General features: G+C 54.0%; 1 protein-coding gene across 1 annotated transcript; it reads right to left on the bottom strand.

Annotated features, from left to right (window-relative positions):
* Nucleotides 1–6629: 6629 nt before the first annotated feature.
* On the bottom strand, nucleotides 6630–10204 carry BLOC1S4 (biogenesis of lysosomal organelles complex 1 subunit 4). The gene has a single exon (XM_079773718.1). The coding sequence runs from the start codon at nucleotides 10181–10183 to the stop codon at nucleotides 9518–9520; it is 666 nt and encodes a 221-aa protein (XP_079629844.1). The 5' UTR covers nucleotides 10184–10204; the 3' UTR covers nucleotides 6630–9517.
* Nucleotides 10205–11694: the final 1490 nt, after the last annotated feature.

Genomic DNA, 11694 nt, shown 5'->3' with positions numbered 1-11694 from the left:
CTCCGCCCACGGAGCCGGGGCCTCGCAGGAATCCGAGGTTTCTCCTCGTGGGCACCCTGTGCGCCTGTCCCCTGGAGCCTCGCCCGCCGCTGCCAGCCTGGGCTTCCTCCCAGCAGGCGGCCAGCGACCCCACAGGTGCAGGCGGGTGAGGGGCGCTCCCAGGACAGGGACCCAGACCCTCACTGCCCGGCGGGATGTGTCCGGGTCCCGGTGTGAGGAGGGCGCACGGGGTGGGCCTTGAGGGAGACACAGCCCACCGCGCACTGCACCCCCAGCCCGCTCTGGGCGCCCCCAGGCTTTTGTTGAGCCCAGTGGTCCCATCACAGCCTCCAGAGGGGGAACCTGAGACCCAGAGATTGGCAGTAACTTGCGGGAGGCCCGCCGCGCTGGTCCAGCTGCGCCACACCGCCCCCTCGTGGCCAGAGCCGGGATGGCCCGGAGGCAGGGCCTGAGCCCCTGCGCTGACAGGGGAGCCTGACCCTGCGGCTCCTGGGCCACGTGAGCAAACTCTTGAACCTTGGCAGGGTCTGGCGCAGCGAGTGACCCATGCACTTTGTGTCATCACACCCCGTCAGCCTGGTGACCCCGGCCCTATCAGTGACGCTCTCAGCCACCTCTGCGGTCACTACGGGGCAGTGTGGTGCGGACTGCGCCTGCTCCTTGCTGGACCTGCTCCCACTGCGTGCCTGTGGTGTCCACAGGGTCAGAACACTCTGACGTGCGCGGGAAGGCCACTCTGCGGCTCCCATGTCCCCAGGATGAAGGCCACAGTCAGACGTGGCTCGGGAGGCCCCACCTGCTCCCTGTCCTCCCCCAGCCTCCAACTGCCAAGGCCTCGGGGGCCCCCACTATCTGGATCAGGGATCAGCAGAACAGGGTGCCAGGCTCAGAGGGCTGTGGGGTCAGGCCAGCAGCCGTGGGAGGACTCCGAGCCGAGTTTGGTGAGCAGGGCGGTGCCAATGCCAGCATCCTGGGCCTGGTCAGTGCACGATGGTTATGTGAGAGGCAGGGGCGGGGTGAGGGGGGGAGGAGCTCTCTGAGTATTTCTGCAACCTCTGTACACGTTCAAAACTACTTCAAGCCAGTGTGGCTCAGTGGTTGAGCGTTGACCTGTGAACCAGGAGGTCACGGTTCAATTCCTGGTCAGGGCACGTGCCCGGGTTGTGGGCTTGATTTCCAGTGTGGGGCATGCAGGAGGCAGCCGATCCATGATTGTCTCTCATCACTGATGTTTCTATCTCTCTCTCTTCCTCTCCCTTCCTCTCTGACACCAATAAAAATATATTTACAAAAAAACAAATAAAAAATAAACCTACTTCAAAACACAAAGGTAAAATAAATAAAAACAGAGTGAACCTCATCCAACAGCAGCAGAAGGCAGGGTCTTCTCTGCTCACATGGAACATTCACCAGGACAGACCTCGCCCAGACAGACGTGAACGCACCTTCATCTGAAAGGGTAGGAGTCACTGTGCTCTCAGACCACAATGGAATCAGCAACCGAGAGAGAGAGAGAGAGAGAGAGAGAGAGAGAGAGAGAGAGAGAGAGAGAGAGGGGGGGAGCTGGGTCACCCCAACACACTCCGAGAGTGGACAGCACTCTTCCAAATAATACATGGGTGGCAGGAGAAACCTGAAGCGAAATGTGAAAGTATTTTGAACTAAACGAAACCGAAAGGACAGTGTTTCAGAAGCTGTGGGCAGGGCAGCGGTCCTTTGAGGGACATGGATAGCATGGAGTGCATATTTCAGAAGACAGACCTAAAATCATCGCCTGAGCTTCTACCTTAGGAAACTGGGGAAAGAAGAGCAGATTCAACCCAAAGTGAGCAGAAAGAAGCCCAGGCCAAACCAGAGGACGCTGAGAAGGACCAAGCTCGGTTCTCAGTGGTCTGTGTGCAGCCTGTGAGCAGACTCCCGGGTGGCGGGCCCCAGGGCTCCATGTTCCAGCCTCTCGGGTAGAATCAGTACCTGTCTGCAGCCTGAGGCGCCACAGCGCCTATTTGGGGTTGAGGACAGGAGCTCCGGAAAGAGATGCATAAACACAAGGGAACCAAGCACCTGCTGCAGTTGTCATCTCCATCACCACCACCATCATCATCTCCATCACCACCATCTCCATCTCCATCACCATCATCATCTCTATCACCACCATCTCCATCACCACCATCTCCATCACCACCACCATCATCATCATCTCCATCACCACCATCTCCATCACCACCATCTCCATCTCCATCACCACCATCTCCATCACCATCACCATCACCACCACCATCATCATCTCCATCACCACCATCTCCATCTCCATCACCACCATCTCCATCTCCATCACCTCCATCTCCATCACCACCATCTCCATCACCACCATCATCATCACCACCATCTCCATCACCACCACCACCATCTCCATCACCACCACCACCATCATCATCTCCATCTCCATCACCACCATCTCCATCTCCATCACCACCATCTCCATCACCATCACCATCATCATCATCATCTCCATCACCACCATCTCCATCACCACCACCATCATCATCATCTCCATCACCACCATCTCCATCACCACCACCATCATCATCTCCATCACCACCATCACCATCACCATCACCACCATCTCCATCACCACCATCACTATAACCATCATCATCATCATCATCATCATCATCATCATCATCTACCCTGAAAAACCTTTGCCTTTTTACCATCGCACACCCATTAGTATGGCCATTATAAAAAAATACAAACAAATAATAAATGTTGGGGGGCCGTGGAGGAATTGGAACCCTGTGCACTGTTGGTGGGAATATAACAGGGGGCAGCTGCTGTGCCGAACAGTATGGCGGTTCCTCAAAGAATAGAATTATCATGTAGTCCAGAAATTCCACTTCTGGGTTTATACCCCCACAACTGAAAGCAGGGTCTAAGAGGGATACTTACACCCCATGTTCACAGCAGTGTTATTCACGGTAGCCAAAAGGTAGAAGCAACCCAGTGTGCATCGACAGATGAAGGATAAACCACATGTGGTCCGTCTACACACACAGTGGAATATGATGCAGCCATAAAGAGGAAGGAAGGCCCGGCCGGCGTGGCTCCGTGGGTGAGCATCGACCTATGAACCAGGAGGTCACGGTTCAATTCCCTGTCAGGGCACATGCCTGGGTTTTGGCTCGATCGCCCGTGGGGGGCGTGCAGGAGGCCGCCAATCCATGATTCTCTCATCATTGATGTTTCTATCTCTTTCTCCCTCTCCATTCCTCTCTGAAATCAATAAAAACATATTTTTTAAAAAAGGAAGGAAACTCTGACACCAGCTACAACGTGTATGAACGGGGAACACATTATGCTCAGTGAAACAAGCCCGCCACACAGGACACAGACCATGATGGCACTCATGTGAGGTCCTTAGGGGAGTGAGATTCATAGACAGGAAGTAGCTGGAGGGGCAGGGACGGGGAGGGGACAGTGGGGGTTGTGCAATGGGGACAGGTTTGAGCTGGGGAAGATGAGAGAGTCCCAGAGCTGGATGGCGGTGGCGTTTGCACAACGATGTGAACGAACTTAATGCCACTGAACTGCACACCGAGAGATGGTGAAAGGGGTAAATCTGTGTTATGTGTATTTTACCACAAATTGGAAAAAGGAAAAACGATGACCTTTTTTAAATAATGGAATAATAACACTCACGCCCTGGCTGGTTTGGCTCAGTGGATAGAGCGTCGGCCTGTGGACTGAAGGGTCCCAGATTTGATTCCAGTCAAGGGCACATGCCTAGGTTGTGGGCTCGATCCCCAGTGGGGGGCGTGCAGAAGGCAGCGATCCATGATTCTCTCATCACTGATGTTTCTATCTCCCTCTCCCTCTCCCTGAAATCAATAAAAATATATTTTTAAAAGAACACTTACATTTCCTACTTAAACACCTTCCTGAACAATCTCGTACCCAACCCTTTCCACATCTCATCACTAACACCCCCTCCCCCACCACCACCTCCACCCCCCACCGCCCTGCAAAACCTCCCATCCTGCTGGTTCTTATCTCAAGTAACAGTGACGCGGGAAGGATGGAAGGATGCGCTATTTAAAAGCCTGCCAGGAAGCATCTCCACAGCCTAGACACGGTGACAGATATTCCAGGGGGGACACAGGGGGCGGGGGAAAGTCTGCCCCCCCAACCCCCCGAGAAAACACTGAAGCAGGTGTTCTGGTTCCGCCAGGACAGGCACTAAGCAACATCCAAGCCGCCGTGGGACGCGGCCCTCCCGTGCTCCTGAGGACTGGCTGCCTGTCCTCCCGTCCCCTTCCATTCATCCCGCAGATGCGTCTGCAGGGCCTGCTCTGGGCCAGGCGTGGCCGCAGGTGCCTGGGATCCAGGGCCACTCAGAGCAGAAAAAGGCCACGCTCCCTGCCCCGGCTGGGAGACAGAAAAACAAGCAAACCCGCCGAAACCGGTTTGGCTCAGTGGATAGAGCGTCGGCCTGCGGACTGAAGGGTCACAGGTTCAATTCCGGTCAAGGGCATGTACCTTGGTTGCGGGCACATCCCCAGTAGGGGGTGTGCAAGAGGCAGCTGATCGATGTTGCTCTCTCATTGATGTTTCTAACTCTCTATCCCTCTCCCTTCCTCTCTGTAAAAAATCAATAAAATATAAAAAACAAAACAAAACAAAAAAAACAAGCAAACCCGGGAATGAGCACGCTCCTTCCGCAGAGAGAGGGCAAGAACAGCAGAAAGGGGAGGGACACGGCCTCCTCTGTGTCTGCCAGACTGGGCGTTCCCATCCCACCCTCCTCCCTCCCGTGCCCCAAGCGAGAAGAGCAGCCTTGGGGTGCTCAGAGGTCCCACGCTGTGAGCCCTTCAGGTGGACAGGCCGGGTAGCCCTGAAGCGCCAGCGCCCAGGCCGTGGCTGCTGGAGGCTGGTGTTCAGTTCCTGGAGGCTGGGCGGGACCAGCTGCTTCCAGGCGGCTTTTCTGCTCCGCCAGCGCCCCCTGCTGGGCAGGGGCTGTTCCTGCAGCCACTCGACTCTCCAGCCGGCGGGGCCGGGAGAATTCCCAGGCCCTTCCCACCCAGGGTCTGACCAGCCCTGACCTCTCCGCTTTAAGGATGAAGATGAGGAGGAATCATTCTAACAGAAATGCATGTCTTCCCCTGTGACTGGGACTAAGGATTTAGGTGTTTGAAATGTTTTTTGTTTTTTTTTATCCTCACCCGAGGATGTTTCTCACTGATTGTAGAGAGAGAAGGGAGAGGGAGAGAAACACACTCCGACAGGGGAATCAAACCCACGACTGTTTGGTGCACAGGAAGATGCTCTCCCCACGCCCTAACCGGTGTGGCTCAGTGGAGAGAGCTTCGGCCTGCGGACTGAAGGGTCCCAGGTTCGATTCCAGTCAAGGGCATGTACCTTGGTTGCGGGCACATCCCCAGTAGGGGGTGTGCAGGAGGCAGCTGATGGATGTTTCTCTCTCATCGATGTTTCTAACTATCCCTCTCCCTTCCTCTCTGTAAAAAATCTATTAAAAAAAATACATATATATATATATATATATATATATATATATATATATGATGCTCTACCCCACAAGCAACACCAGCCAGTGAGAAATGTTTCCTAAGCCATGCTTCTAACCTTTTGGCGTGTAAAGGAAGGCAGGCCCGCAGTCCCGGGCAGGAGGGGAACAAGGCCTTCCTGCAGCCCACGGGAAGGCCTGCGGATGCACCACGCTCGGCCTGGACCCCTGCGCTGGACTCCGTTGGCGTCTGACCCTCCTCCCACGGGCAGGCCCCGCTCGGTGCCCTCAGCCCTCCACGGGGCTTGCTTTCCCAGCACCCATCTGACCGAATTGCTGCACTTGCCTTTCTGAATGTCTCCCACTCCTTCCGGGGTGCCCAGGCTTTGTCTAGCCTTTCACTTACTCCGCCAGCTGCGGAGCGTGCCAGGCATGGTTACCTGTTGGGAACACGGGTGAGGGCGAGGCGGACAGAGTCCCGCTGGCCCCGGGTAATTACATGACACGGACACAACTGGGACAAGTGCTGTGAAGGCGCGCAGCGGGCATCTTCCAGGAGCGAGTCCGCGGGAGGGGCCTGAGCGGAGAGAGGCCCGAGACGGGCGGCAGACCGTGTCGATGTAAGAAACGTCCAACCTCTAGGGGATTTTTGAGTTTATTTGAGCCGAACTGAAAACTGCCAGGAAGCAAAATTTCAATGGATTGAGAGCTGGCCCGGGAAACGGCAGTGTTACCACTTATTTAACATGTCGGAATCAAAGGGCAGACGTAGGGGCTGCGTGAAACCCACTGGCAATAGATCAGGGAGGCGGAGGAAGCGAGGCCGGGGCATTTCTGAGCCTGGGTAACAGGAACGCGGAGACACACATTCTCTCACGTCGGAGGGTTTAGGAGAGTAGGTGGTCGGTGCCCACCATGACTCACTTTCAGTTAGAAAGTTCAACTTCAGACCACCCTGGGCGGCTACTTCCGGTGTCTGAGTTCGTGAGGCCACCCCGCCGGCCTCCCCTGAGCCTGTCAGGCTTAGTATGCGGCCCCCTTTCTGCCCACATTAGAACTTGGGTTTTATTCTAACGTCATGAGAAGCTATTGAAGGTTTTCGGCAAAGCCCAACATACAGTATCTGACTTATGGTTTCTTGGGATCCACTGGCTGCTGTGTACCCCGTGGAGAGTGGCTTGGAGACTTCTCAGTGGGCAGGTGAGGTGGGGCGGGGTGGACAGGAGGAGCACTGGGGATGCTCTGGGTGGTGCCTGCCGCCTTACTGAGAGTGGATGTCAGCTCTCGCGATGAACAGGTCATTAGAAGGTACTCTCACCAGAGTCCACGCAGCAGTTTCTGGAAATGAACAGTGGGATGATGGGACCTCGAGCTGGGCTGCGCCTGCCTCACGCCTTGCGTGTCTTGTCCTAGAGGAGCAGCGACCTCCGTCTGCACATCTTTCTCCTCATCACCTCCGGCAGCAGGAAACAGCCCTGGGAACGAAAGCTTCGCCTCTCCCACGCTGCCCGACAGCCATCTAGCCGGGGAGTTTAAAGCCTGAAATCCCTCCATTACGCGTTTTTCCTCTCAGTGTGTCTTGTGTTTTAAGAAATGCGTTTTGTAAGCAGCCCACTCGCACCCGGCCTGCGCCCGTCTACACGCTTCCTGTGCCTGCTGTGCCGGTTCAAGGGCGGAGTGAGCTGTGGCCGCAAGGCCTGCAAGTCTGTGTACTGCCTGCCCTGCCGATCGGTCCTCCCTCACCGTCAGCAGCTTCCCGCCAGGCTCCTGACTCCAGGACCCCCTTCCTCACACAACCCAACATGCATGTTCCTGCAAGTCCCGGCTGAGAAGAAAAAGCCTACGGCACTTTCTAGCTCCCTGGTACCCAACTATGTGTGTGCACAGACTCCTGGGTGCCGGCTGCCCATGGACTGACGGGGAGTGTCCTGCGGACTCCTGAAAACCCTGAGGTTACTGTGCTCTTGGGTGTGGAATGAAGAACAAGTTCATTGGCTCCAGTGTGACTGGTGGGCTGCCCGTTCCAGAAAGTCAAGGAGTCCCGCCTCCAGCAGACTGGGCCATCTGCAGGGGTCACCCAAGAAGACACTGAGCCCCCCTCCCAACTGGCTGACTTATGAGAAGGTGGAAGGACCAGTTTTCCAAGATCTGAGGGGCCCTCTCAACGCCCCAGTGGGTCAGGGTGGGAGGGAGCCAGGAGGTCTGAAGGTGGCAGTGCCAGAGAATGGAGGTGTCTGGCTTCCCCAACCCCCTCGAGACAAATGACCTGTATCTACTCTGCTTGTGCTCCGCACACCGGCTGTACTTCCCACTTAGAAACCACACACACAGCACTGACTGAGAATCTCAGGCCCCAGGTCCCTTAGAGTAAAGCTGTACATATAATCATGTGAATTACCATCGAAACCAGAACTTACCACGTATTGCCAGAAAATTACATATGGTTGCCTTTAAAAACTGTTAAGCTGAATTTCATTTTTACTGGTTATGATACTTTTAATTTTCTTCTGTAGGTATTGAAAGTAAGTTTCTAAGCATTATATGTTCCTAATTAAGAAAGTATCACTTTATAAAACACTTGTTGACTTATGCCTTCTGAAATTTAGGGTGTCCATTATGCAGATATTAATTAAGTTATTCTATTTTTTTCATAATTTGTCCTAAACCTGCTGTTTAATATACCCCCAAGCTTAAAGAACACTTTAGCAGTACAGATGTTTCGCAGGCAGCTATTTTCCCACCCAGTGGATCACTGCAGGGATATACTCATTACTCACGTTCCCAGTAGTGGCCGAATACTAAGTACAGGTTACTTGTTCTTTCCGCCTCTGAATTCAGGAGTCCTTCAGTGTGTGATCAGTGAATTGTTCGAATAAAAAATATAAATGTGTAACGACACAGAAGGCCCAAGAAAGCTAAGGTTGAGACGACATTATCACTTTTCATTGTGCGCAGCTAAGTGAGAATGCCGCCTACTCCATCCGCCTGGAAGACCTCTGAGAAACGCAGGAGAGCAGCGCGCTGGGTGCTGACTGAGGGCTGCTGCCACAGGGCCGTCTTAGAAAGGAGGGTAGGATCGAGATCGAAGCCTGTCGTGCCTGCAAGGCTCTTTAGGGTTCTGCGCTGTCAGGGTGAAAGAACAAAACCCCAATACCAGTCACCCCACCAATGACAACGGCTCCCTCTGCGGGGAAAGAGACATCAGATGCTGTGAAAAGGAGCAGGTCCGCCTTCCACATCCGCCTTCTGAAGGAGGTGCTCCCAGCCCGTCTCTATCCCGCTCAACTCGCACGAGCAGCCTGTCCGCTTTCAAACCAACAGAAAAGGAAGCAGGTAAAGTCCTTTCCAGAAGAAAAGCTTTTTCAATAAAGTTTAAAACTTTTATTAAGATTTAAGCTATAAACCAAACGTTGGCAACCATTATATGGTCATATTTGCTCGGGGCAAGTTAAGGTGGTACGGTCATACTTCCCAATACTTCAGAACTAGCTGCAATGAGTCAGGACATTTTTCTCAGAAGATGCACCATTTCCTTCGGTTTACAACCCACATGGAAAGTTTAACAGAATGTTAAGGAACTTACCACCAATCGATAGAGTAAGCGATAGGAAACGGAACCACTGCTCGGATCAAATTATAACAAAGCTTTAACGGCTCAGGCATTTTCCTAGAGAGGATATAAATATATAAATCTTGAAAAGGTAATACTGTTTGTGGAGCCATAAAATCCACAAAAGCAACAGTGTTGCCACAGTGCACAGGTAAGTTCCTTCATGCTGCTGCCCCGGTCGCGCCCACCAAGCAGCTTTCGGGTTTGAACTGGAAGACTTAAACAGGGCAAACTTCCTACGTGAAACCATTACGAAGACAGCGAGAAACGGGGTGTGCAATAATCAACGTTACACTTCCACACCCCGACACAGGACTCCCCATCGATGCAATCGGCACTCGGGGTGACCTCGGAGGGCAGCGTCCTCCCGCAGCGGCCCGCCCGCCCGCTCAGAGCAGCGGCCTTTCGCTGCAGCAGGGAAAGTGGTCCTCGGTCCGGAACAGCACGGGCGGTTCGTAGGCGGCCGGCGGGGGCCTGCTGGCGGGCGCCTTGGTGAAGAGGGAGGGCACGTGCATTGTGTGCAGGAGTTTCCTGAACGTGCCGGGGAAGGACCCCAGCTCGGCCTCCGCCCTGGCGACCTGCTCCTCCATCCGGGCCACGCTGGCGCCGATCATGCCCACGAAGGCCTCGAGCCGGTCGATCTTGCCGTAGACCCGCCGCATCTCCGTGGCCTTGGCGTGGATGCGCGGCACGCCCTCGCTCACGACGTGGGAGGAGTCGCCGCGCAGCATGTCCAGCATGCCCACGAACTCGTCCACCCTGGTCAGCAGCTCGTCCAGGCTGGCGTCCAGGGCCTGCACCTCGGGCCGCGCCCCGGCCCCGGCCCCGGCCCCGGGCAGCAGGGCGGCGGCGTAGCCCGCGGCGGCGCGGCGCAGCAGCGGCAGGTCGCGTCCCGGCGCGCCCCCCTCCGGGCCCTCATCCTCCCACGGCCCTGAGGCGATGCTGTGGCTCTGCGACACGTGGCCGCTGTCCCCGCTCCAGGAGGCGACCGGCGGCTCGGCTTCTTCCGCCGATCCCTCGCGAGACGGCCCGCGACCCGACGAGCGACCCTCCATAGCCCGCGACTTCCGGGCTGCCGGCCAGCTTCCGGTCTCCGCGCGCGCGCACGCACAGAACGCCCCTGCTTCCGGCCTGCGCGCACGCGCATGCGCACGCACGCTGTGGTATCTGTGTGCATGCGCACGCACGCGCACGCGCGCTGTGGTCTGTGTGCACGCGCTCAGTCCGAAGCCTATGAAGGACGGTTTAGCGGTGCACTGAAGTGCATGCGCCTTACGTGTACCAAATGCATTCGTTTTTGCACATCCGTACGACCACGTAGCCTCCGTCCAGGTCAAGGTAAAGCACATGCCAAGGACCAGGAAGCGTTCCCTCCCGCACCTAGTGTCTTCTTGCTCGGACATGGTTGTGGCTTCATACTCCTTCCAAGAATGAGGGCCAATTAAGTGTGTAAATTTAATTTAAATTTAACGGTGTCTGCTTACCAAGGCAGATAACTCAAACGGAAGTTTCTGGCTTAGAAACTTGGGTTATGTCAGTTCTCTTTAAACCGTTTTAAAATTGTATTTTATCACAGGTGTTTTTATTTATCAGTATTACTTAGCGCCTACTGTATACCAGGCGCTGTTCTAGGCACTGGGTGATACAGCAGTGGACGGACGATCCAGAAGTTCTGTCTCGAACTTCATTCTAGTAGTGGAGACACCCAGAAAGCTGGAGAAACCAATAAATAACATGTTACCTAGAGATGAGTGTGCTCACCAGCCAAGGACCAACTCTGCAAATCGTCAGCAGGGGCCGCTGGTGACAGCCGGAGGGCCCTCCCTGGGACAATTCCCAAGCATTATAGTGGGGAGACACTTGACCTTGGTTAAATAAAGCAAAACAAATTTAAAAAAAAGACACCCACAAAAACTCTGGAAGCAACCCTAGTGTCCATCGATGGATGAACGGAGAAGCAACATGTATTCTATCCATACAAAGGACTACTATTCAACCTTAAAAAGGATGGGAATTCTGACATGTGCTACAACAGGGATAAACCTCGAGAACATTAGGCTCAGTGAGATGAGCCATTAAATAAGACAAAAGCTATATGACCCCCTCCCCTTACATGAGGTCCTAGGGTAGTCAAATCACAGAAAACAGGACAGTGTTTGCCAGGCGCTCGGGGGTGGGTGCTGTTGAATGGGTACGGAGTTCCAGTTTTGCAAGATGAAAGAGTTCCGGAGATGGGTTGCACAGCAAGGTGAATATACTTAACATTACTGACCTGTACATTTAGAAATGGTTAAGACAGTATCTTTTATGTTATATATCTTTACCACAATAAAAAAATTCTCCTCTTACCTAATAATCCTAGGTTAAATGAGATTCATTTTGGGGAAATTATCTGAGCTTAAGGTAAAAGATTTATGAATGAAAATATTAACTGTAGCATACTTTTTAAAAAAAAATCCTAGTGAGTGGAAGGAAGGGAAGGAGGGACTTTTTTTTAGAGAGAGAAACATCAATGTGAGAGAGACACATTGGTTGCCTCCTGCTCCCATTCTGATGTCGGCTGGGG

The sequence above is a fragment of the Cnephaeus nilssonii genome (assembly GCF_951640355.1).
Source record: "Cnephaeus nilssonii genome assembly, chromosome: 1".
NCBI classification, from domain to species: Eukaryota; Metazoa; Chordata; class Mammalia; order Chiroptera; family Vespertilionidae; genus Cnephaeus; species Cnephaeus nilssonii.
The sequence above is the reverse complement of the archived record's forward strand: the minus strand, read 5'-3'. Positions and strand labels throughout refer to the sequence as shown.

Excerpts from the sequence above, each read along its gene's own strand:
- BLOC1S4 (XM_079773718.1), bottom strand. The coding sequence starts at position 10,183 with ATGGAGGGTCGCTCGTCGGGTCGCGGGCCGTCTCGCGAGGGATCGGCG.